The 27,727-nt window shown below is 40.1% G+C and overlaps 1 protein-coding gene across 1 annotated transcript in view; it reads right to left on the bottom strand.

Moving 5' to 3' along the window:
• Positions 1-26,270, bottom strand: part of MYPN (myopalladin) — a gene marked incomplete at both ends in the record, with an annotated part of 94,521 nt that extends 68,251 nt beyond the window's left edge. Inside the window, 3 exons of the mRNA XM_084634827.1 lie at positions 549-600; positions 3,381-3,556; positions 25,327-26,270. Of these exons, the coding sequence (XP_084490953.1) occupies positions 549-600; positions 3,381-3,556; positions 25,327-26,270 (1,172 nt within the window). The remainder of the gene's footprint in view (positions 1-548; positions 601-3,380; positions 3,557-25,326) is intronic.
• Between the last annotated feature and the right edge of the window lie 1,457 nt (positions 26,271-27,727).

Genomic DNA, 27,727 nt, shown 5'->3' with positions numbered 1-27,727 from the left:
ATCGCACACTGACGATCTATGGAGCTAGCCCTGAGAGAGAATTGGAGAATTTGTGGTTGCTTACCTGACAATTTCCCCTTCTTTGAAGGGATAGGTCCATGGATCCAGACCTCCTGAAAAAGGGAGATCTTTTAAACTTATGGTTACAGTTCTCTGCAGTAGTAAAATTTTTCTTGCTGAGTATTATTTTTGCAAGGTGCTGATGCAGAACGAGAGATTCGGGTTTTTTGTTTCAGAGTCCAGAGGGGCTAGCTTTGGAAGTGTCTTGAAACTGCGGGGGTCCCTGGAAAGGGGGGTAGTCTTTTGTAGTCTTTTGTCAAGCATCCAGTCAACTTCTGGTTCTGTACTTTATGGCTACAGACAGGTGGTGACCCACACTGAGAATCTGTGCACCTACCACTTTGCAGAAGGGAAACTGCTCACTTAAACAACCACAAATTCTCCCATTTTATATTTTAGAGGTTAAAAATATTTTAAAAACTTAATCACACACCTACTTTTTTTTTTCAATAAAATTTTTGGAATATCTTAACACAAGCAGTACTTACTGATCCATTTCTTCTGTGCTAATTTCACCTTCAGATTCAGAAGAGGAGGCACCTGTGGAAGGGAAAAACATTTCACATGGAATCAAAATTTTCAGTAATTTGTCTAGCGAGTACGCAAACCTCCATTATTAGGATTTCTTATATAGCCTTTTAAAATTAGGATTATAAAGTTAAAACAAACCAAAAGATTATGTGCAGTAAAAACGAAGTAATACAGTATACTGAATTAAATCCAACACTACTAATGATAAATCTTGGGCCAATACAGATTTGAAATGGGATGGATTCAAGCGAGGAAAACAGCATCTGAAGTGAATGTCTGGCTCGATGACCCACAATTCCTCCTTAAAATGTCACTAATATCTAAATCTTTTGACTGTTCTATGCTCTGTGGCACATGCCTTTGGAAGTATTGTGTAGTCAAATAAGAGCTTATACTTAGATGTTTGGTATTACTATCACAAAAACATCAGGGACCTGTAACCACATCTAGTATTCTTCGGGTTACTGGTTCCTCCTCCAGCCGCTGCCCATTTAGCACTGTTTTGGTAAGAGGAATCATAGCTCCATTTGTCAGCGGCCTGGTACTCAAGACAATATCTGACTCTGCTTTCCCTGTGATCAGAATCTGTTTTTTTCTTTGAGGTGCCTAGTAGAGAATGTCTCCATTGCGGTGTCTCCTATCCAATTCCAATTGTCTTTTATAAAAGCAGATTGTGGCCCAAATCTGGAGAGGTAGTAAGCACCTGCTGAGTACCCACAACTCCCACTGTTTTAAGTGGGTGTTGCAGGTAATCAGCACTTCCCATGATTTGTCTCTTCATTGGCAAATTACAGAAACAGAGAGAGAATATTATTAAGGGATAGTTTGTGATACCTTTATATGGAGTAGTACCTTCCTCCGCAAACAGTGTCATTGAGTTTAATGGGAGTAGTCATGGTGTAAGATACTCATTAGCAAGAGTAAGGATCTCACAATCTGGCCCTAAATACAGTAGCATGTACAAAATACATAGAAAATGGAACTACAGCAGGTTTTGCTAGGTTTGGCAATGTAATATTACATTGCCAAATCAAGTAGAAGGCACATATATATATCCCATAAATACTCTTACACTTTAAATATTCAATTTTGGAACCAAATAGATACAAGGAAAAACTTTACTATACATAGATATCAAAATGTATATTAAAATCAATATTCCCATTCCAGAGCAATTTTTAAAAATGTAATGATTGGAAGTAGTAAGATAAATAACTGAAAACTTGAAAACTATCTTTCTATTATATAAAAATAAGAGAATACACCCATGGAAATATATTATTACAATTAAAATGACTGAAAAAATAGAATAATGTTGTTATTCTATTACATTTTATGAGACTGAAATCACAAATGAAATTGGAGTAACAAGGTTTAAACTTTGCCTTTGACCCTTAGGACAGAGTTGAGTAAAGCGTTGGGATGAGCCATTAAAATAAACTAAGCTTATAAGAGTCCTTTGTTAATTCAGTGCCTGAATCAACTGAAGAGCAATTAAGTTTACAAAAGAGGTGCCTCTTCATTCCCATAAAAAATGAAAAGGCTCTAGTGAGGTGACCCTCATTCTATCTACACAGAGATGTAGATCCCAAAGTGAGACATCTTTAACCAATCAGAACTCAATAAAGGGTCACTGTCTGCTTGATTGAAGGCTCCCCTGTTCTTTCCCGTGCAACCACAAATATTAAACTGCATGTTAATATTTTTGCACAATTTTATTTTGTTTTCCCGTTTTTCTCCAAAATGTGGCTCACAAGGCTGAAACCAAGCAAAAGTGTAAATGTCTGAAATAGAAGGTAATTTTGCCCTACATGAGCTACAATACAAGAGTTACCTCGTACTGAGATTTCTTTATTGTCGGTAGTAGTGTTACAGCCAGTGTTTAGCCAGTTAATAGTTTTTGGCACCAAGAGCAGCTGACCAGTTAGGAGGGGAATAGTGCCAAACTAAGTTAGGTCATATAACTCACAATAAACACACACTCTTAACAAAAATATGACATAAAAACCCCTTCTGCTTAGAGTCTGGAAAGAGAGAGAGAAACCAAGATCCTATGAATTTCTTTTAAAACTTGTGAGGCCCTCCAGCTACTATGATAATGGGTCCAGTGTAAAAACCTAGCTATGATAGACAGAACTCACTTTAAGCTAAATGGCTTGGTTTTGGAACATAAGGATGGAAAATATGAGATAAGAGGCTTAAATCTGTGAAAACAAATACATTCAGTTTCATTTACAGTACATATTATATGCAGATATAAGGATCAAAGTATGTGTCGGACTTGTTTGTATACAGCTGCAAGTTGGGGATAACAGGTTAATCTCAGGCTACATTTCAGTTTTCCTTGTTGAAATAATAATTATTGCTAGAACTATCATATTCCTCAAATGTTTGAGCAACAAGTGCGAGAAAAACAGATTGATGGGGAATTAGACACATAGGTTGAGTTTTCTTTTTTCTAGAGGAGCTACAGAAAAGCACTATAGAGCGGTATAACAATCTCAGCACTTTTAGTCCCTGATCTTACAATGAGATCTGCAAGAGGTCCTGGATCTGAGTTTGTTGCAGGCTCAAGGCTTAGTAAAAATGTATTTAAAGAGCAATAAGAATACCTGTATAAAAGAACTTTCAGAGACAAAATGATAAAATGTATTAATAGACTGGAATTGTTGACTTTCCGCTGATCAGCTGTGCAGCAAACCAGTAAATTTAGTGCTAGTAAATAAAACACATCTTTCTGTTTTTAAAGATTTATGATCAGTTCATTTTGCAAAGATTTATAATGTTACCTTCTATGTATATCTCTGCAGAAGTTGAGTCTGTCCCATAGATGTTTGAAGCAAAGCAAGAATAACGTCCGGTGTCCTCTTCAAAAGCTTCAACTATAATCAATGAGTGCAGATCTCCTGACTGGATAATGTGAATATCTGGTGAGTTTTCAAGCTCCTTTCCTTCACTGTACCACCTGCAAGGCAAGATTACAGTTTATCATAACAAAAACTTGACAACCAGAAGGCAGTTTAACAACAAAACAGATGGCTTATTGCCCTAAGCAGAGAGATACCTTAGGTATATTAAACTGACAGTTGAAAGAATAAACGGTTGATTGTTTTTGGAACACATAATTACAGCAAATAATAGAGCTACAATCTGTACAGTACTTATACCTATTAACATACTAGTTTATGTCAGACAACAATGAGGTATTTTTCCAGGCATAGGGATCTCACTGCTAACATGACAGGGGAAGAGAATAGAGTCCTAATTTGAATTCAGCTTTAGTTTCTCATTACGTCATATGAATTACATTAGATTTACTTCAAAAACATTATGTAATGTACAATGTACGTTAGTTTTTGGACATATAGAAAAATCTAATCTCAAACTTTCAAGCATCTCTTGACTGACTCCATTTCACTAGCTTGTTTACGTAAGTATCTTATCGTTCAAATAGAATACCTTTCTGATATCTGTTATGTGTGGCCTGGGGATTGGAAAGATTGACTGGATCACTGTACAGTAGTAAAGATTGTTATTCTTCCTTGTTTTTTGTTGTGGTATCCATGTTTCTGGTACATGTGTTTAACAACTTTTTAAAAAGATCAATGCAGTTATGAAAGTCCAAGAGGGAGCAGATAAGATGGGTTACTCTGTGTGGGCCAAAGGAGATGGCGCCTCATCTGCCTTTCCAGAACAGCTAGGCCCAACCCATAAAGTTCAGATCCAGATCTGAACTCATCCAAAGTTTGGGAGTGTTCAGGTCTGGTGTTTTAGTTCAGACCCATCTGTACTTGCCTGGTATAAATTCCTGATATAGAAATTTCTCTTAAACTTCATCCCTATAAAATGTCACGTTCAGCTTGGAACAAAGTAAAGAAAAGGACTGGAATTTAATTTAACATGACTCTTTACATTGTCATGTGTTGCTGCATATTTGTGACCACTTGATGATTACATATATAAGGTTAATGTTTATATCCCAAGGAAAAGAGGCTTTCTTCCACATTATAAGACATCTCCATGGACAAGTCTTCTCAGGGGCAGATGGCCATTCAGGCAGCTGGACCCTAAATTCTTCTCTAGGTCCTGTTGCTCCATTTGCTTTTTAACCCTCATTTAGATGCTGCAGATTACACTGGGTGTGAACCTGAAATCCCAAATCCAATTTCTCATGTAAAAACAGGGATTTCACAACATTTCGTTAGACACTTAGAGATATCAAATCTCTTCAGCATTTCAAAGAGCCAATGCAGTAGAAGATGCAGGAAACAAAGGAGCATGTCTAGATTTTGTTTGAAAAGCAGCACCTCAGAAGGCAGCTCCATGAAATAGGCAATCTCAGCACCAATCAGCTCACCCTTACGCAAACAAGCTGGAGGAGAGAGGAGGTCTCCTTGACAGACACGGAGCCCTACTGATTGAGGTCTATATAATCATGAATGGCATGGAAAAAGTGAATAAAGAAGTGTCATTTACCCCTTTCACATAACAGAAGAGCCAGGGGCACCCATTGAAATTAATAGGCAGCAGGTTTAAACCAAAGGGAAGTACTTTTTCACACTACTCACAGTCAACCTGTGGAATTCATTGCCAGGGATGGTGTGAAGGCCAAAAGTATAACTGGGTTAAAAAAAGAATTAGATAAGATAATGGAGAATAGGTCCATCAATGGCTATTAGCTAATATGATCATGGATGCAAGCTCATGCTCCAGATGTCCCTAAACCTCCAAGAGCTGGGACTGGATGACAGCGGATGGATCACGCAAAATTGCCCTGTTCTGTTCATTCCCTCTGAAGCATCTTGCACTGGCCACTGTCAAAGACAGGATACTGAGCTAGACGGATCATTTGTCTGACCCAGTATAACTGTTCTTATGATTTAACTCTTCACGCAGCTCTAGAAATAATTCAACTAAGTAAAAGCTGTATACAAGCCACTGAGCACAAGCAAATATTATCAAAGAACTGGCAAGTAAAACTATATTACAGCAAATTTAAATTCATTGTAGAAAACTTTAGGAAAGACTTTCAAACAATAAACTATAGTGTGCTTGCACAGTGTCTCTTAGCACACATCATGAGGATCAGATCATAAAGAATTTGTTTGTACCTCAGATCTTTAAGAATATGACTAAACAAATAAAATTGCTCACATTTAACACTTTAGTTGCATTAGCATGTTGGAAGTACTGCATTTCAGATCAGTTTGGGGTGTATATCAGACAGTATATAAACTCTGGATCCCCAAAAGATCTTCCTGAGAAAAGAAGGGTAAGTAGCCTATACCACTGAAAGATGAACTCTAACAGAATTATGTGCAGACTGATAAGTGAGGCCTGAGGGAGCTCTGTAACAAACACAGCACGATAGGCACGCAGGAAGAAGTGGAACTTCAATACTTATTACATAACTGAGATGCAAACTAGTTACTATTTGTGCCCCATAAATCCTAAAAGCCTAATGTGAGGACAGGGTATATTCCCTATGTCATAAATATAAAGGGAAGGGTAAACCCCTTTGAAATCCCTCCTGGCCAGGGGAAAGCTCCTCTCACCTGTAAAGGGTTAAGAAGCTAAAGGTAACCTCGCTGGCACCTGACCAAAATGACCAATGAGGAGACAAGATACTTTCAAAAGCTGGGAGGAGGGAGAGAAACAAAGGGTTTGTGTGTCTGTCTGTAGTCGTCTTGGCCGGGGACAGAACAGGAATGGAGTCTTAGAACTTTTAGTAAGTAATCTAGCTAGGTATGTGTTAGATTATGATTTCTTTAAATGGCTGAGAAAAGAATTGTGCTGAATAGAATAACTATTTCTGTCTGTGTATCTTTTTTGTAACTTAAGGTTTTGCCTAGAGGGGTTCTCTATGTTTTTTAATCTAATTACCCTGTAAGATATCTACCATCCTGATTTTACAGGGGGGATTTCTTTATTTCTATTTACTTCTATTTTTTATTAAAAGTCTTCTTGTAAAACACTGAATGCTTTTTCATTGTTCTCAGATCCAAGGGTTTGGGTTTGTGGTCACCTATGCAAATTGGTGAGGCTTTTTATCCAACATTTCCCAGGAAAGGGGGGGTGCAAGTGTTGGGAGGATTGTTCATTGTTCTTAAGATCCAAGGGTCTGGGTCTGTAGTCACCTAGGCAAATTGGTGAGGCTTTTTACCAAACCTTGTCCAGGAAGTGGGGTGCAAGGTTTTGGGAAGTATTTTGGGGGGAAGGACGCGTCCAAACAGCTCTTCCCCAGTAACCAGTATTAGTTTGGTGGTGGTAGCGGCCATTCCAAGGATAACGGGTGTAATATTTTGTACCTTGGGGAAGTTTTGACCTAAGCTGGTAAAGATAAGCTTAGGAGGTTTTTCATGCAGGTCCCCACATCTGTACCCTAGAGTTCAGAGTGGGGGAGGAACCTTGACATGGTGGCACAGTGGTGGGATTAACCTGAAATCATTTTGAGATCCAGTTGAGATTTTTTGAACTAGAAATACAGATTTTAAAAAGGAATTTTTAGGAAGTCCAGAAGGCAGCTTTGAAACTGAAAGCAGCTTGGTTTCTCTCTGCTTTGTGGCCAAGCAGAGACAAAAGGGGATTATCTTGTGAATTGCAGATTTTCTTTGCCTGGAGGCAGGGTACTTAACTCCTGCAGGGAAATTCACAGTCTTCCAACCCAGAGGTTTTTTTTTTTTTTTTCTTTTCTTCCTAAAAGTAAATAGGGGGTGTGTGCTCTACCCATTTGCCTGGAGACAAAAGTGGCAGGGTTTTTTTTTAGGATTTTGATTTTTTTTTTTTTTTTGTTTTACAAGGAGCACAGGTTTGAAAAGAAATTTTTTTCTTCTTTGGGCTGGGTAAGCAGGTTTCCAAGTAGTTGGAGGTTTTTTGCTTTAATTTGGGCCCAGAGCAGAGACAAGGGAATTGTCTTTTTCTGTAGGCTGACAATCACTATCAGAGAATAGGTATTCTATTCCAGCACAGCAAAATTTTACAGCCAAGTTTTGTTTGTTTATTTCTAAACCTCGGGTGTAAAGTTAGTTAAAAACAGAGAGGTTAGAATGGCCAAATCCTCAGCTCGACTACAGCTGGAATTAGCCAAATTTCAGGCTGAGGAAAAACAAAGGGAACATGAAAGACAGATAGAACTCATGCAGCTGAAGAAGGAACAAGAAAGGGAGGCAGAACAACACCAAGAGGCTGCCCACAAGAGGGAAATGGAGGCAAGGAAGCATGTGGAGGAGGAGAGGGAAAAAGAGAGGAAGCATGTGGAGGAGGAGAAGGAAAAAGAGAGGAAGCATGTGGAGGAGATGGAGAGGATAAAGGCCCAGCAGAATATACCAACAAACCCTAGCAATCCTTCTCCAGGTACCACTTCCCATCCCAGAAAGTTCCCCACCTACAAGGCAGGTGATGATACTGAGGCCTTCTTAGAAAACTTCGAAAGGGCCTGCCTTGGGTACAACATCTCTACTGACCAATACATGGTAGAGCTGAGGCCGCAGCTCAGTGGACCCTTAGCTGAGGTGGCAGCTGAAATGCCTAAAGAACACATGAACAAGTATGAACTGTTTAAATCCAAGGCGAGAGTCAGAATGGGGATAACACCCGAGCAGTCTCGTCGGAGGTTCAGAGCCCTAAGGTGGAAACCAGACATGTCAGTTACCCGACATGCCTACCACATTGTAAAACATTGGGATGCCTGGATATCAGGAGCAAGTGTTGAATCTCCAGTAAATTTGCCCTTCCTAATGCAAATGGAACAATTCTTAGAGGGTGTCCCTGAGGAAATAGAAAGATACATCCTAGATGGGAAACCCAAAACTGTAATTGAGGCAGGAGAGATTGGAGCCAGATGGGTGGAGGTGGCAGAGAAGAAGAAAACTGGTCGCAGTTGGAGCGGAGACCAGAAGGGACCACCCCAGACCACACCCTATTACCGGGGGCCGCCCAAAGCCCCACCTACCTCCCAAAGAACCCTCCAGACCCCTTATCGTCCCACCACCCCGTTCTCCAGCAACCCTCCTCGCCCCAGTGACCCGTCAGCTGGACGATGTTTTAAGTGTAACGAGCTGGGGCATGTAAAGGCCAACTGCCCCAAGAACCCCAACAGATTACAGTTCATTGCACCGGAATCACACCAGAGGTCCACAGGCCCAGATACCTCCCAGATACCCTTGGAGCGGAGGGAAACTGTGAGTGTGGGTGGGAAGAAGGTCACCGCGTGGAGGGACACCGGAGCACAAGTGTCAGCTATCCATGCTTCCTTAGTGGACCCCAATTTAATCAACCCAGAGATCCAAGTGACGATTCAACCCTTCAAGTCCAACTCTTTCAATTTGCCTACAGCCAAGTTGCCTGTCCAGTACAAGGGCTGGTCAGGAATGTGGACTTTTGCAGTCTATGATGATTATCCCATCCCCATGCTGTTGGGGGAAGACTTGGCCAATCACGTGAAGCAGGCCAAGAGGGTGGGAACGGTCACCCGCAGCCAGGCTAAACAAGCCGTGAGGCCTAGCTCTGTTCCGGAAACTTCTATCAGGGCCCGGTCAGAGGTGATGGACCCGGACCCCAGGCCAATGTCTGCAACAGCAGTAGTGGATCCAGTCCCAGAGACCCAGACGGAACCAGTCCCAGAACCGGAACCAGCCGAACAACCAACACCAGACCCCGTGCCAGCACTGAATCCAGTACTTGCAACCTCAACACCAGAGGGCCCCACCGAACCTGAACTGGCAGCAGCCGATAACCCTACACAAGAGGCTCAGCCGGAGCCTGAATCCCAAAATAGTACACCAGCGGAGAGCGGTTCACAGTCAACAGAAACAGCTCCATCCCCTATATCGCTTCCAGAGGGACCAAGCCTAGGTCCACAATCCCATGAGGAACTGATGTCTCCAGCATCAAGGGAACAGTTCCAGACCGAACAGGAAGCAGATGAAAGCCTCCAGAGAGCTTGGACGGCGGCACGGAGCAACCCACCGCCTCTCAGCTCTTCTAATCGATCCAGGTTTGTTGTAGAAAGAGGACTTTTATACAAGGAAACTCTTTCTGGGGGACACCAGGAAGACTGGCATCCTCAGAGACAGTTGGTAGTTCCAACTAAATACCGGGCCAAGCTCTTGAGCTTAGCCCATGATCACCCTAGTGGCCATGCTGGGGTGAACAGGACCAAAGACCGTTTGGGGGGGTCATTCCACTGGGAGGGAATGGGCAAGGATGTTTCTACCTATGTCCAGTCTTGTGAGGTGTGCCAAAGAGTGGGAAAACCCCAAGACCAGGTCAAAGCTCCTCTCCAGCCACTCCCCATCATTGAAGTTCCATTTCAGCGAGTAGCTGTGGATATTCTGGGTCCTTTTCCGAAAAAGACACCCAGAGGAAAGCAGTACATACTGACTTTCATGGATTTTGCCACCCGATGGCCGGAAGCAGTAGCTCTAAGCAACACCAGGGCTAAAAGTGTGTGCCAGGCACTAGCAGACATTTTTGCCAGGGTAGGTTGGCCCTCCGACATCCTCACAGATGCAGGGACTAATTTCCTGGCAGGAACTATGAAAAACCTTTGGGAAGCTCATGGGGTAAATCACTTGGTTGCCACTCCTTACCATCATCAAACAAATGGCATGGTGGAGAAGTTTAATGGAACTTTGGGGGCCATGATACGTAAATTCGTAAATGAGCACTCCAATGATTGGGACCTAGTATTGCAGCAGTTGCTCTTTGCCTACAGAGCTGTACCACATCCCAGTTTAGGGTTTTCCCCATTTGAACTTGTATATGGCCGTGAGGTTAAGGGGCCATTGCAGTTGGTGAAGCAGCAATGGGAGGGATTTACACCTTCTCCAGGAACTAACATTCTGGACTTTGTAACCAACCTACAAAACACCCTCCGAACCTCTTTAGCCCTTGCTAGAGAAAACTTACAGGATGCTCAAAAAGAGCAAAAAGCCTGGTATGATAAACATGCCAGAGAGCGTTCCTTCAAAGTAGGAGACCAGGTCATGGTCTTAAAGGCACTCCAGGCCCATAAAATGGAAGCATCATGGGAAGGGCCATTCACGGTCCAGGAGCGCCTGGGAGCTGTTAATTATCTCATAGCATTCCCCACCTCCAACCGAAAGCCTAAGGTGTACCATATTAATTCTCTAAAGCCCTTTTATTCCAGAGAATTAAAGGTTTGTCAGTTTACAGCCCAGGGAGGAGACGACGCTGAGTGGCCTGAAGGTGTTTACTACGAAGGGAAATGTGCTGGTGGTGTGGAAGAGGTGAACCTCTCCATGACCCTTGGGCGTATGCAGCGACAGCAGATCCAGGAGCTGTGCACTAGCTACGCGCCAACGTTCTCAGCCACCCCAGGACTGACTGAACGGGCATACCACTCCATTGACACAGGTAATGCTCACCCAATTAGGGTCCAACCTTACCGGGTGTCTCCTCAAGCTAAAACTGCTATAGAACGGGAGATCCAGGATATGTTACAGATGGGTGTAATCCGCCCCTCTGAAAGTGCATGGGCATCTCCAGTGGTTCTAGTTCCCAAACCAGATGGGGAAATACGTTTTTGCGTGGACTACCATAAGCTAAATGCTGTAACTCGCCCAGACAACTATCCCATGCCACGCACAGATGAACTATTAGAGAAACTGGGAAGGGCCCAGTTCATCTCTACCTTGGACTTAACCAAGGGGTACTGGCAGGTACCGCTAGATGAATCTGCCAAGGAAAGGTCAGCCTTCATCACACATCTCGGGCTGTATGAATTTAATGTACTCCCTTTCGGGCTGCGAAATGCACCCGCCACTTTCCAAAGACTTGTAGATGGTCTCCTAGCGGGATTAGGAGAATATGCAGTTGCCTACCTTGACGATGTGGCCATATTTTCGGATTCCTGGGCAGACCACCTGGAACATCTACAAAAAGTCCTTGAGCGCATAAGGGAGGCAGGACTAACTGTTAAGGCTAAGAAGTGTCAAATAGGCCTAAACAGAGTGACTTACCTTGGACACCAGGTGGGTCAAGGAACTATCAGCCCCCTACAGGCCAAAGTGGATGCTATCCAAAAGTGGCCTGTCCCAAAGTCAAAGAAACAGGTTCAATCCTTCTTAGGCTTGGCCGGTTATTACAGACGATTTGTACCGCACTACAGCCAAATCGCTGCCCCACTGACAGACCTAACCAAAAAGAAACAGCCAAATGCTGTTCAGTGGACCGGAAAGTGTCAGAAGGCCTTTAACAAGCTTAAAGCGACACTCATGTCTGACCCTGTACTAAGGGCCCCAGACTTTGACAAACCGTTCCTAGTAACCACAGATGCATCCGAGCGTGGTGTGGGAGCAGTTTTAATGCAGAAAGGACCTGATCAAGAATTCCACCCTGTAGTGTTTCTCAGCAAAAAACTGTCTGAGAGGGAAAGCAACTGGTCAGTCACTGAAAAAGAATGTTATGCCATTGTCTACGCTCTGGAAAAGCTACGCCCATATGTTTGGGGACGGCGTTTCCACCTGCAAACCGACCATGCTGCACTAAAGTGGCTTCACACCGTCAAAGAAACTAACAGAAAACTTCTTCGGTGGAGTTTAGCTCTCCAAGATTTTGATTTCGACATCCAACACATCTCAGGAGCTTCTAACAAAGTGGCTGATGCACTCTCCCGTGAAAGTTTCCCAGAATCAACTGGTTAAAATCGTCCTTGAGATGTGGAAAATATTGTTAGTCTTTATGTACTTGGTAGTATATTTAGAGATGCATGTGTCTTATTAACTCTGTTTTCCTAGAGCTTCAGGAAGAAATCCCAGCCAGTGTTTCACCCTAGCTGAGATTTGGGGGGCGTGTCATAAATATAAAGGGAAGGGTAAACCCCTTTGAAATCCCTCCTGGCCAGGGGAAAGCTCCTCTCACCTGTAAAGGGTTAAGAAGCTAAAGGTAACCTCGCTGGCACCTGACCAAAATGACCAATGAGGAGACAAGATACTTTCAAAAGCTGGGAGGAGGGAGAGAAACAAAGGGTTTGTGTGTCTGTCTGTAGTCGTCTTGGCCGGGGACAGAACAGGAATGGAGTCTTAGAACTTTTAGTAAGTAATCTAGCTAGGTATGTGTTAGATTATGATTTCTTTAAATGGCTGAGAAAAGAATTGTGCTGAATAGAATAACTATTTCTGTCTGTGTATCTTTTTTGTAACTTAAGGTTTTGCCTAGAGGGGTTCTCTATGTTTTTTAATCTAATTACCCTGTAAGATATCTACCATCCTGATTTTACAGGGGGGATTTCTTTATTTCTATTTACTTCTATTTTTTATTAAAAGTCTTCTTGTAAAACACTGAATGCTTTTTCATTGTTCTCAGATCCAAGGGTTTGGGTTTGTGGTCACCTATGCAAATTGGTGAGGCTTTTTATCCAACATTTCCCAGGAAAGGGGGGGTGCAAGTGTTGGGAGGATTGTTCATTGTTCTTAAGATCCAAGGATCTGGGTCTGTAGTCACCTAGGCAAATTGGTGAGGCTTTTTACCAAACCTTGTCCAGGAAGTGGGGTGCAAGGTTTTGGGAAGTATTTTGGGGGGAAGGACGCGTCCAAACAGCTCTTCCCCAGTAACCAGTATTAGTTTGGTGGTGGTAGCGGCCATTCCAAGGATAACGGGTGTAATATTTTGTACCTTGGGGAAGTTTTGACCTAAGCTGGTAAAGATAAGCTTAGGAGGTTTTTCATGCAGGTCCCCACATCTGTACCCTCGAGTTCAGAGTGGGGGAGGAACCGTGACATGTCACGGTGCCTCCACCCATCTGAACTCTAGGGTACAGATGTGGGGACCTGCATGAAAAACCTCCTAAGCTTATCTTTACCAGCTTAGGTCAAAACTTCCCCAAGGTACAAAATATTACACCCGTTATCCTTGGAATGGCCGCTACCACCACCAAACTAATACTGGTTACTGGGGAAGAGCTGTTTGGACGCGTCCTTCCCCCCAAAATACTTCCCAAAACCTTGCACCCCACTTCCTGGACAAGGTTTGGTAAAAAGCCTCACCAATTTGCCTAGGTGACTACAGACCCAGACCCTTGGATCTTAAGAACAATGAACAATCCTCCCAACACTTGCACCCCCCCTTTCCTGGGAAATGTTGGATAAAAAGCCTCACCAATTTGCATAGGTGACCACAAACCCAAACCCTTGGATCTGAGAACAATGAAAAAGCATTCAGTGTTTTACAAGAAGACTTTTAATAAAAAATAGAAGTAAATAGAAATAAAGAAATCCCCCCTGTAAAATCAGGATGGTAGATATCTTACAGGGTAATTAGATTAAAAAACATAGAGAACCCCTCTAGGCAAAACCTTAAGTTACAAAAAAGATACACAGACAGAAATAGTTATTCTATTCAGCACAATTCTTTTCTCAGCCATTTAAAGAAATCATAATCTAACACATACCTAGCTAGATTACTTACTAAAAGTTCTAAGACTCCATTCCTGTTCTGTCCCCGGCCAAGACGACTACAGACAGACACACAAACCCTTTGTTTCTCTCCCTCCTCCCAGCTTTTGAAAGTACCTTGTCTCCTCATTGGTCATTTTGGTCAGGTGCCAGCGAGGTTACCTTTAGCTTCTTAACCCTTTACAGGTGAGAGGAGCTTTCCCCTGGCCAGGAGGGATTTCAAAGGGGTTTACCCTTCCCTTTATATTTATGACACCCTATTATTTTGAATAAGACATAGTATGAGCTATACCTGTCCAATTAATTGACTTTGAGTGTTCAGTCCTGGAACTTATAAACTCTATCTATTCTTCAGGGGAGTTTCTGCCTTGCAGAGTGAACTCAGTTGCCTACCACACTGGTATCCTGTTAGAAAGACACTCCTTTATAACCGCAGAGTAGGATTTCAAGGCTGAATGACTGTATGTATCAGTTCTGTGCCTTTAAGTGTCAGTTTTACCTATCCACTTTCACAAATTACTAGCCTCTACTGTAACAAGCACTATAAACTGATTTAATGAATAAGTACTTACAAATTTAAAACCACCAATTACAACTGACAAATATGTAAGCATATATAAAGAAAAGAGCCCTGTAACATAATTTTATTACAACAGACTGAGAATAGAGAGAACTTTGACATATACTCAATTTTCACTTCCTAAATTTTTCACAGATGAAATACAGATTTGCTTATGTGAAATATATTCACATTGTTTTTGTGAAATTTTGCCATTGAGAAAATGGCAACATTTTATGCTCACAACCCTGATCTCTTAATTGGTCATCATCTAGGGAAGACTTGGATCACATTCCTGTATCCCTTCCAGTCCTGCTTTGCTCATTTTCTAGGTCTTCAACTCTTGGGTGGGCATAATTAGATGCCCTGGCATGTTTTTTCAGTTAGCAATTTGACCAGGACAGAGCTGTGATCCAATATACTGTACTTCATAGCAACCACTGATGCTGCCTCTAAGCTTCATGGACCTTGTTAAATACGTTTCAAAACACTTCTTAAAAACTCTGTTATTGGAAGCCAAATTCAGTAGTGAGGAGCTCAGTCAGAAGTTTACAAAATACCATTATCTGCAATCGTTATTATAAAAGGAGCAGAGACAGTCACACATTCCTTAAAAAGCCAAACGGACTATAGAAAATTTCCAAAATGGCCAAAGAGACAAATCTTCAAAATTAGTATAAAAAGACAAAGGCAGGGGACTGAAAATAAAGACGCTTCAAAAGAAGCCTCTCTTTTAAAGGACTGATTGGGCAGCCTAGTACTAGAGCTATTCTACTGGCTACAGTAAGATTATATGGTTCTTTGCTCTGTGTGTGTGTTTGTGTATGACAAAGCACAGACAAAGCAAGAAACACTAAAATGGAAAGGCTATATGTGTTCCTTCTGATCAACTTTTTGAATAAAATTCTATTGGGGTAGGTCGGAATCTATTTTTCATTCCATTGTTTGTCAAGTGTATTTTCATGTTAACCATTTCTTCCTATTAACTTGCATGAATGCAGTCTTCTGTTACAGAGCACTACAGATGACAATGTATAACTCAGTAACTGCTGTTCTTTCCTCTGCAGTTACTATTTCTCTCATCCCTTCAAAATGAGCAGCATAAGTTAGTAAAGTAAACTTCAACTTATGTTTCAGACATAGGCTCAGTTTTCCCAAGAAGTATATTTTTAATCACTACTTCCATCTTACTTAAAGTTCGTACACTAATTATTTTGAGATTACAGAAACAAAACCCAAAGAGATCAAGAGTACAATATGCCCTTGTAATTTTTATAAATAAAAGGTATGTTTTTACACCAATAGTCCTCTCCTCACTACCACAAATTGTAAAATAACATTTTAGGAAATGTTTTAGTAGGATTTTTCATCCATCATATAAAATGTCAGATTGTGATATAATCCTTATTAATGAACATTTTATTCTTACCATTGAAATACTGTCCATGGCAGCAATGAAATGTTAGTTATAAAAGGAGTACTGACACTGAGATACGTGGCGTGACTAAAGTATCAATACTCTCTGTCACTGACATTTTATTCCTGCCACAAATTGTGGTGATAGTTCCACTACACAAATCAGATTCACATGAAGCCCGACCAGCATCAAACACTTATGGCCAAATTCATCTCTGGCATAACTCCACTGACTTGAATGGAGTTATATCAAAGACAAGTTTGGCCCCATGGCTTAAAGAGATAAAAACCAATAAATGAGTTTTTATTAAACTCAGAAATATTTTTCAACTTAATGGAGATTATATGACTTTTAAATTTAACTACAAATTAATCAGTCACAGATCTATTTTCTTAAACAAAGCAGTGCTCAAATGAACCTTTTTTAGCTATCTGTGTGTATGTTAGAGAGTGCTCTCATAGAAATTTCATGACATGCAGCCTGTTTATAGCACTTCAAATCCTCATGACACTTACAGAATGGTTGTGTGTGCCAAATCATGCAATGTGATTCATAAGTAAAATTAACTTATCAGAGAGGAGCCAAACAGTTTGGAAAAAATTTAGACCTCTCTTAGCCTGAGCGGATAAGGAGGGGCCATCTGCCACCAATATGAAGGATGTATGTTATACCTACTACTTTAGTAATTAAAAAAAAAAGAGAGATGCAGAAGGAAGCATGGAGAGAAGTCCTCACAATCTTTAGCTCCATGAAAATAATTTAATGGTCCTCACCCCAAATACCTATTGTATATCTGACTTGTAGCTAAAGTAAATGTGACTCACTGTTTCAGAGTTTTTTGGGGGCAGGGGTTAAATTGTAATTCAAATTAACTTTTTAAACTATACATGCTTTGGAGCAAGGCAGTTGTTTTCTATGTGTTCATGCAATGCCTTGTACAATGAAGCTGGATCTTCGGTGGCCTCTAGGTGCTACCTCAACATAAATGTTAAATAATAATAAGCTAAGTGTTTCTCTCTAGCTGTGAACTCAGTTTTGGGGTCAGTATACCCAGATTTTGTGTTGTCATTCTTTGATTTTTCCTTTTTTTATGGCATTGCATAAAACTGATATAAAATAAAAGGGATAAAGTTTGGATACATTGAAATGTCTTTGTAGATAAGCTTAACCAACTTCACCTAGTGATGTGCTTAATTTCTTAAATCTTCCTGAGGCATTTGGCATTGCCTCATTTGCCACCTGTGGGCTTATTTACACTACATTTTACACACAACCATCTTTACATTAAGCCCTGGTTGCCTCAATGGTTTGGATGGGTCCGGATAAGTATCCAAATCAAAACAATCAAATCTTCAGAGGCTCACTTACCACTATTTTAAATCAGCTTCTTGTGCCACCCCTCTTTCTGTCCCTCACTGATTACCCACAAATACTTGCCCAATTGGTAGATTACACTACTTCACCATTTACACCTGTTTTCTGGCCCAGTTCCACCCAACATGATTTACACTACTATTTACATTGCCATTGTATTCGTTCCATAGTGTTTTATTTTTCAATTTGACTTATGAATGTCAGACATATCCAAATTCCAATCATGGACTTCTGCTCTTTTTGTATTTCACCTAGTATCTAAACTTCTTATCTCTGTAACATCATCTGACCTCCACCCATTCAATGTGGTGCTTGGTCCCCCTCTAATGGTGGTTGCTGGGCTACAGGTATAGGTTGATAGGTCTCCTGCAGCCTTGGTTGACAGAGCAGGATCTTTTAGCTCAGGAAGTAGAGGCTCATACTTTTATATCCTGAGGTCTTGGGTTCATTCCTTATGGATGATGATCCACAAAGGGGCTCTGTGTTACACCTTAAAAATGGCTTTCCTGTCCCTGGATGGCTGTTGTCCAAGTTTCAGAGAGAACTCCTGCAGAAGACACTGAGTGGGATTGGTTTGGCTAGTTCTGTAGTTTGTAATTTTTAGTAATTACAGTTACATAATTAGCATTAAAATACAGTAAATAATTTAATTTTGCAAGTCTCTATGTTACATCCACTAAGTGTAAGAGTTCTCATTTAGAAAGAAAAATTACAATATTATAAATGCAACATTAAAATATAGATACAAAATGTATCTATATACAACTTATCTATGTAAGTGTATCTATATATAACGTGTGTATCTATAAATACACATATATATATTTTTATATATAAGTGTATCTATATACAAAGTATACAAATCCATGGTATGCCCACATCTTGAATACTGCGTACAGATGTGGTCTCCTCATCTCAAAAAAGATATACTGGCATTAGAAAAGGTTCAGAGAAGGGCAACTAAAATGATTAGGGGTTTGGAACGGGTCCCATATGAGGAGAGATTAAAGAGGTTAGGATTTTCAGCTTGGAAAAGAGGAGACTAAGCGGGGATATGATAGAGGTATATAAAATCATGAGTGGTGTGGAGAAAGTGAATAAGGAAACCTTAGTTACTTGTTCCCATAATATAAGAACTGGGGGCCACCAAATGAAATTAATGGGCAGCAGATTTAAAACAAATAAAAGGAAGTTCTTCTTCACACAGCGCACAGTCAACGTGTGGAATTCCTTGCCTGAGGAGGTTGTGAAGGCTAGGATTATAACAGGGTTTGAAAGAGAGCTGGATAAATTCATGGAGGTCAAGTCCATTAATGGCTATTTGTCAGGATGGATAAGGAATGGTGTCCCTGGCCTCTGTTTGTCAGAGGGTGGAGGTGGATGGCAGGAAAGAGATCACTTGATCCTTGCCTGTTAGGTTTGCTCCCTCTGGGGCACCTGGTGTTGGCCGCTGTCGGTAGACAGGATACTGGTCTGAGCCAATATGGCCATTCTTATGTTCTTATGTTAAAAATATCAGTTAAGTCCTTCCTTATAACAAGTACAAAATATTCTTACAATGCCACTTTTACAAACAGTAAGTCAAGTGCTGAACAAACAGAGTGTAAAGAAACTTGATCATTTACAGGGAGTAACTGGATTATTAACCCTTTTTCTTGAAGTAAACAAACAGTGAGCTGGAGTACTTGTGGCACACGGCTGTTACTCTGAAACAATGAGCTGTAGTTCATGAAAGCTTGTGCTCAAATAAATTTGTTAGTTTCTAAGGTGCCACAAGTACTCCTTTTCTTTTTGCGAATACAGACTAACATGGCTGCTATTCTGAAACAGTTTCATGTTATACAAGTGTAAAACTTGAAAATGGAAAGGAGAAATGACACTGCAGCAAAGCCTAGGTTTTCATCACATTGCACTCTATTTCCACATATAGTAACTGAAACTTATAACCACAAGCACATGAACAAGTCACTGCACATGGAATTAACCACATACAGTGTGGCACTGTCAAATCAGGTACAAATACATGGCAGTATATCAATACCATTAAAAAATAAGAGAGATATGTTCCAAAGCGACTCACACCTGAGACAAGGAGCCTGTCTACACAATGAGTTAGCGTACAGCAAGCCAGGATGTGAATCTACAGTGCACGACCTTGTTGCATACTAACTGGTTGTATGGCCCTTACTACAGCACACTGGGAGTTCTGTAATGCTCTTTGCCATATTCCCATTTCAAATAGCAGTATTTCAGAGAACACTATAGACACAACAAGTGGATACTGAATACTGCTGTACAAATGTAATTTTAAAAGAATGATTTTTATTGATGTCTCAGATGGTTCTGGAGATATAAAAGCTGAGCTAAATAAGGGAATTTTGTGTTTGGGTTTAGAGGGAAATTTACAAATGAATTCTGTTGCCATCAAATAACTCATATTTTATTTGTATACATTTTCTGGGGTCAAAGTTGTCTCCCTGATACCTCATTGTTGCTATAATAACATGCTTTAAGTGTTCTCACCAGAGCTGGTCAAATAGTTTTCTAAAAATTAATGGACACTTTTGCAAACAAAAATGCCAAGTTTGGTTTGCTACGGTTCGTGAAGTTGTATTATTTATTATGAATAGGTGTTCAGACAACTGCTGGGCATTTGTGAAAATATCTGTGAATCCTAAAGTTTGGCAAATTTTAGCACAAATGATTATTTGTCTGAAAATTCATACTGAAGTATGTTATTTACTATTCATTATTCATCCTTTAAAAAGAGTTTTCGTCAGCCAATCAAAGCAGAAATTATATCATGTATCTTAGCTGTTCCATCACACAATGGAAACAATGAATAGTCAAAGTGAACAGTTTATGAACAACTCAGTCTGAAAGTTTGGAGTGTTATTGCTGTGTTGGTCCCAGGATATTAGAGAGATAAGGTGAGTGAGGTAATATCTCTTTTTGGATGGACTTCTGTTGGTGAGAGAGACAAGAGACACAGAGCTCTTCTTCAGGTCTGAAAGCTTGTCTGTTTCACTCATCTTGTCTCTTATAGTCTGAAAGTTATTTTTCTAATTATTCAGCAAAAATTTACAAATGAGAAATATATTTAAAGAAAATCATCACTGTATGAATAATTCATTAGGCAAATAAGTGGCTAAATTAACATTGAATCATATGCATAATGAATAGTTCAATCAGGTCTAGTGGTCATAGAGTAGACAGTGTCCCCTCCCTACATTACTATTTCCAATCAGATCCCTTAGGAAACTTCCAGTCCCCACCCCTCAAATCATTCAGGCAGTCTCAGGGATGAGAGGTTCAGTTCAAGACTCCAGCCTCTAATATGATAATCAGGATATTTTATCTCAAACCTCTGACTTCTTCCATCTTGCCATTGAGTCAGAAGAACTAGACTGTCTGATTTCTTGCTACTATTGACCATTTGGTGGCAGTTATTCCTATTAATCCATCTGTCTCTGATGGAAATTCTTTGCACCCATCTCTCTGCAGTACTGAAACTCATTGATTTAGAAGCACTGAAATCATGATAACATTTTGGATTTAAATTACTTGTTTAGAAAAGTGCTTGTTCAGCAGCAGTAATGACAAGCTAACATGTGAAAAGTAAATCAGTAATAACAAAACCCACATTGCAATCCCAATATCTGCTAAAAGTTAATTGACATTTACCTCAGATAGTGGCTACAAAAAGTAAATGCACTCTTGGAAAAAGAAGGATCACTACCATTTGCTTTGAAGCCCAGCAAAAACATAAATCAAAATTGTAGCTGCAGACAACCCATGATACTGTGTTCCTTTTAGGCATTCTTCTCTAGGTCATCTATTCCACCACTTTGTGTGCAGAAGGCCAGTACATTCTGTCAAGATGGCTGATACCAGCAATGTGAACCGAATGTCAAATGATAAAGTTAGTTTCTATTCTTTCTTAATACTATCTTAACACAGGTTTATGAATCAAAAAAGGAACCTGTTTAAACAACATTTTGTGTTGACAATCATTCTTTTTTGACATCAGTGGAGTTATTCAGATTTACACCAGTGTAAATGAGGTCAGAATAACTCTAATAGATCAAACCAACATGATGGAACTAAGCACTTCTAAACCTGGAGTTTCAAAGTCCAAATCAAAACTTCCTTCAATTCAAATTCATTCAAATTTGGTATTTGGATTTAGGAATTATAGGTTCCAGGCAATAGCTTGTATCCAAACCTCAGACTAGAGGTTGTAGTTTGAACCATCTCTTCTACACAGTTTTTGAAATAGTCTTTGTAGGGGTATATTTTTAAGATCCAGGTTGTACCATAGAAACAAATTACCTTTCTGCCACTCAAATACTCCATCAGAAGCCATGCTGTCACATCCAACATGACAATCCATGCCCTCATTCCTCAGGCTACCTTCCACGAGTTACTACTGACACACTCTCGTATTAACTTGTGCCAGAATGTCCTACAGGCCTAGTAGTGGTGGGGGGGAGGGGGGTGAATTATGATTTGGAGAGAAGCCATTGCCCTTCTCTAACCACAGACTATTAAAGCAATTGAGCATTCAGAGAGGGGCTTCTGCAAGGTTAGGGGAAGGGACAAGCATTCCATGAACCCCACATTAAGTTCTGCTTCATGAACTGGTGATAAATTCCTGCTTTCCAGAGGCTGCTGACTTTTTTGTATCTGTCTTTCTTGGCTATTAGAATATAGCTGTCTCCTCCTTGCATAACTTCTCAGCCATTACATTAACCAACCACACACCTTCTTAAAAAGTGCTACCCTCAAAGTAGACTGATCTCCAATACTTTTTCTAATCCATGGTCAACACATTTCAGCATCTACAGGCAACAAGATACCTTCTTTACTGTCATTGACAGCTCTATACACCAGGCCAAAGATACCCAATATTTTTAGTGAGTTGTATGCTCAAGTCCCCATAGCTCATTGGAAGTTGGTCCACAAGTAAATTATTTTCGGATTTTATTTTTCCTGGAACTAATGACTATGAGTGAGTCAGGATCATTGTATATGGAAATGTATAATATAGACCGATGCAATCAAGCAGCACAAAATACCACATAATGCTCTCACTCATTCTCACAAAGTTACATCTCATAGGACCCACTTGTCTGGCTCCCAGTGTGAGTCAGTGTGGGTCTTGTGGAATTTTTTAAAATGTATTATAGGAAAGATCCTTGAAGGCAAAGTGCCTGGACAAGTCAGCCCCGGAGTCTTTGGAATCTGAGAAGTTAGAGATTTCTTCAAAGTAGGGAATTTATATCTAGGACTTGGCAATGTTTCCCCTCTAGTCTCTTCAGGAAAATCAACTCCCTTACACTACTATCTTCTTTCATCCTCTTTCTCTTCTACCAAACAAAGAGCTGAATTCAATTTGGCATTTGTGATGATGGAGGCTGAACAAGAGGAGTACAAAGAAAGGCTCAGAGGAAACTGTTAATCAGAGCAGTGAGTTTGGGCAGGAAACATACTGGAATGCACATTGCTACCCATTAAGATGCTTCCCTTTGATTTCAGCCTAGAAATAATATACCCCTACCTCCTCTATTAATAACAATCAGTTCCTGTGGAGGAAGGGCACATTATTGCTATTGAGAAACTTAGCAAGAAATTCTTTGTGGCACCATGGGTTGTGACCTGGTTGGGGGTTCAGAAGCTAGGCTCACCAAGAATAAAAATGATCTGGCAGTGTCAGATAAGAATGGAGCCCCATACATTTTGGGACTTAGAATCATAGAATCATAGAATATCAGGGTTGGAAGGGACCTCAGGAGGTCATCCAGTCCAACCCCCTGCTCAAAAGCAGGACCAATCCCCAATAATATCATCCCAGCCAGGGCTTTGTCAAGCCTGACCTTAAAACTTCCTTAAAAACTTCTAAGGAAGGAGATTCTACCACCTCCCTAGGTAACGCATTCCAGTGTTTCACCACCCTCCTAGTGAAAAAGTTTTTCCTAATATCCAACCTAAACCTCCCCCACTGCAACTTGAGACCATTACTCCTTGTCCTGTCCTCTTCTACCACTGAGAATAGTCTAGAACCATCCTCTCTGGAACCACCTCTCAGGTAGTTGAAAGAAGCTATCAAATCCCCCCTCATTCTTCTCTTCTGCAGACTAAACAATCCCAGTTCCCTCAGCCTCTCCTCATAAGTCATGTGTTCCAGACCCCTAATCATTTTTGTTGCCCTTCGCTGGACTCTTTCCAATTTATCCACATCCTTCTTGTAGTGTGGGGCCCAAAACTGGACACAGTACTCCAGATGAGGCCTCACCAATGTTGAATAGAGGGCGATGATCACGTCTCTCGATCTGCTCGCTATGCCCCTACTTATACATCCCAAAATGCCATTGGCCTTCTTGGCAACAAGGGCACCCTGCTGACTCATATCCAGCTTCTTGTCCACTGTCACCCCTAGGTCCTTTTCCGCAGAACTGCTGCCTAGCCATTCGGTCCCTAGTCTGTAGCTGTGCATTGGGTTCTTCCGTCCTAAGTGCAGGATCCTGCACTTATCCTTATTGAACCTCATCAGATTTCTTTTGGCCCAATCCTCCAATTTGTCTAGATCCCTCTGTATCCTATCCCACTTCTTGTCTTCTTGGAAGGATTTCTCATAGCTGAAACGTGGCCAAAACCAAAGGATTTGTTTGTAGATGCTCATTCCTTTGTCCTTATTACAGGAATGTGCTGCCGTGACTGCTTCTTTCTGAGAAGTAGCAATTCTTGGGGAAAAAGGCTGGGAGAGTGGAAGACAAAGATTTTTTACTACAAAAATCTCGGTATGTCTTTCACTTGATGCTGAAGCCTGTTATTCTTGTGAGAGAAATGATAAACCTAGTTGGGAATGGCGACTCTGAAGATGCAAGAAAGACCCTGCAATATATTTTAAAAGGGACTTCTAAACTATGAAGAAAATAGTAGATGACTGTCTGAGCTATTGGGCTATTTAAGATACTGTCAATATTAATTGGGAAATAAAAGTAAATAGCATGACTTTTCGTTAGAGGATAGGTTGAATTCTCCTTTCAGTCACTGTGATGCATCCTCATTGCAGTCACTGGGGTTGCACCCAGGTGACTGAGAACATTTAGTCTATGGGCTATCTTTAAACAAGTTTAGGTTGAGAAACACTAATAAAATCTGAGAATTTGAAGGTAAAAGTGAAAATTTTAATAAACTATTTCCCAATCTGTGTCCCTGGCATATAATGTTTAGCACTTTTATAGTGCCTTTCATCACCAAAGGTCTTTACAAATATTACCTAATTAATCCTTGACATTCCCCTGAGATGTAGGCAGAAACTATACCACATGGTTTAGCTGTTCAACCACATGGGTAACAAACAGTCATTAGTTAAAGCATTTCACAGCTGAAGACTCTAAGGTTACGTGACTTTCCCAAGGCTACAGAGGGAATCCTTGTCAGACCCTGTATTAGAATTAAGGAATTCCTGGCTCCGAGTGTAATAACTGAAGAGGGGATTTTTAATCTCTCATCATTTATATTATGCATTTATTAGTGAAAATCTCTTGGTCATACAATCCTGTACTTACTCAACCCAAATGCATTCAAACTATAGCAACAAGAATCATGCACATAGCTATTTTCACCTGGTTCACTTTGATTAATCACTCAGTTCCCATAAAAAGAACAAATCTTTCTCAGAAAGGAGATAACACATTTTCTAATTACAGAAGTGTAGCTCTTAACAGGTATCTCCTCTACAATTCAGAGAAAAAGCATGCCCCCTAAATGTCTTAAGTTTAAACAGCAACAACCCTCTGGATGATTTAAAGAAAGCAATTGTTTTTCCTAATTAATGTTAATAACCAAGATCAAAGAATTTCTGCTACAAACTTTTAAAACATATACACAAAACCATCTTAGAGGTGTAACACATCCACCTGCCATTACAGAAATGCAAAATGGCAAAAGTTGAATATGTTTACCTGACTTCAGGTGCTGGAATTCCTACCACAATGCAGTCCAACTGCACTTTGGTTCCTTCAGGAACTTCTCTGCTTTTCAGTTTTTGTGTAAAGCGTGGTGGCTGTCCGATGGGCTCCTCAAAATATAAAGATGTGGGTGCTGCCTCTGTTCTTAAATCTGTACTTTCTATTTGATTTATAGCTTCCAAGTTTTCCTCCTGTTGATCATTTGTTTTTTCAAGTATATGCTCTGCTTTATTATCCAAGTCTTGAGGTACTGGAATAGAAGGTCGTTCTCTCTTTTCTGACAGCTTTGGGAAACTAGGGCTACCTTCTTGAGCAGCCTTATTTTTAGATTCAAGTTTGCTCCTGTAGTTTTTGCACGTTTTAGGTCTTATTCTTTTAGAATTATGTGCTTTGAAAAGTGAAGAAAGCTCCTCAATAAAATCTGCTGCCTTGTTTAGGAATTCCTTTTTGGATTCTGCTTCAGAACCAAACTGTTGTTTCTTTAGATCCTGAGTGCTCTCTTTGAAACCTTTTGTTTCTGTGACATGATCCAGGCAAAAGTTTGAGTGGAGACCATTGTCTGAAGTTGGCAAAACTGTGGACTGGGGCACTTGTTTGTTTGAAACTGTTTTTCCACAGTTTTTCACTTGATCAGAGCTATAATGTACATGTGTCTGTTGCTCATCCTGTTTTTCAAGTGGATCTTGATCAATTGCTTGTCTTGCCAGATTTACACTTTCATCTAATTCTTCTTGGCTCAAAAAGGCAGAGAGATCTGGAAGGTCATCTTGGCCATCTACTTCCTCTGAAGCCCCAGAAGTACTGCCATAATGGAAAGTGTGTGGAGATGCTTCTGATCTACTTCTTTCACTGTTCCCTTGATGTCTGGTTTCAGCTAAATAACTCTCTCTCAGAAGTTGAGATATTGAAGTGGAAGATTCTAAACTGTTGTCTTGCATGCTGTCAACAAAAAGGACAAATAGGACCACACCTCAGCAATAGTAAATTAGTTACCAGCACAGAATTATATGCGTCTGAAAAGCAGAACACAAAGATTTTAAATTGTACTTCTATTCTAAACATTTTCTTTTAAAAATGGGCTCTTTTTATTAAATAGACCTGTTCTTGTGTAATTCAGAGTCAGATCTGCTTCCTTTGTGAACTAAAATCAGTTTTTATTACTTTTTACTCCTGTTAGACTTGCAGAACTATTCTATTCCCAGGTAATAGGTCAAGAAAATTGTTAAATAACTTCCAGTTGCAAAGCCTTTATGGTTGACTATGTGCAAGCCAGCTTTGACTTTTAGATTTGATGCTGAATTTGTAGGACTGACAATTAGGAGAAAAAACAAACAAACAGCTTTACGGTACTTATAAACTGAGCAACTTTGGTTTGAAATCACTGAGAGTCAATAAGTATATAACCCCACAAAGTCAATTTTTGGGGTTAAAACACACTCTAATGGTAATTTTTCATTGAAAACTCATAGAAAATAATATATTAAGTACATAAGAACAGCCATGCTAGGTCAGACCAATGGTCCATCTAACTCAGTATTCCGTCTCTAACAGTGACCAGTGCCAGATACTTCAGAGGGTATGAACAGAACAGGGTAATTTTGAGTGATCCATCCCCTGTCATCCTGTCCCAGCTTCTGGCAGTTGAAGCCTTAGGGACACCTGGAGAATACGGTTGTGTCTCTTAACATATTGGCTAATAGCCACTGATGGATCTATCCTCCATGAACTTATCTAATTCTTTTTGAAACCCAGTTACACTTTAGGCCTTCACAGTTTCCCATGTTCATCCCCTTTTACAGATCATTTATGAATATGTTGAACAGGACAGGTCTCCATACAGACCCTTGGGGGACCTCGCTATTTAACTCTCTAAATTTATTCCTACTACGCTGTCTATTAATTGCAGTTAACTCACCAGATTAACTCAAAAAAATTAATTGCGATTAATCACAGTTTTAATCGCACTGTTAAACAATAGAATACCAATTGAAATTTATTAAATATTTTTTCTACGTTTTCAAATATATTGATTTAAATTACAACACAGAATACAAAGTGTACAGTACTCACTTTATATTATTTTTATTACAAATATTTGCACTGTAAAAATGACAAAAGAAATAGTATTTTTAATTCACCTAATACAAGTACTGTAGTGCAATCTCTTTATCATGAAAGTTGAACTTACAAGTGTAGAATTATGTACAAAAAAAACTGCATTAAAAAATAAAACAATGTAAAACTTTAGAGCCTACAAGTCCACTCAGTCCTACTTCTTGTTCAGCCAATCACTACGAGAAACAAGTTTGTTTACATTTATGGCAGATAATGCTTCCCACTTCTTATTTACAATGTCACCTGAAAGTGAAGACAGATGTTCACTTGGGACTTTTGT

This window comes from Lepidochelys olivacea, assembly GCF_965140295.1.
Source record: "Lepidochelys olivacea isolate rLepOli2 genome assembly, chromosome: 7".
NCBI classification, from domain to species: domain Eukaryota; kingdom Metazoa; phylum Chordata; order Testudines; family Cheloniidae; genus Lepidochelys; species Lepidochelys olivacea.
This window is presented reverse-complemented; position numbering and strand designations above follow the sequence as displayed.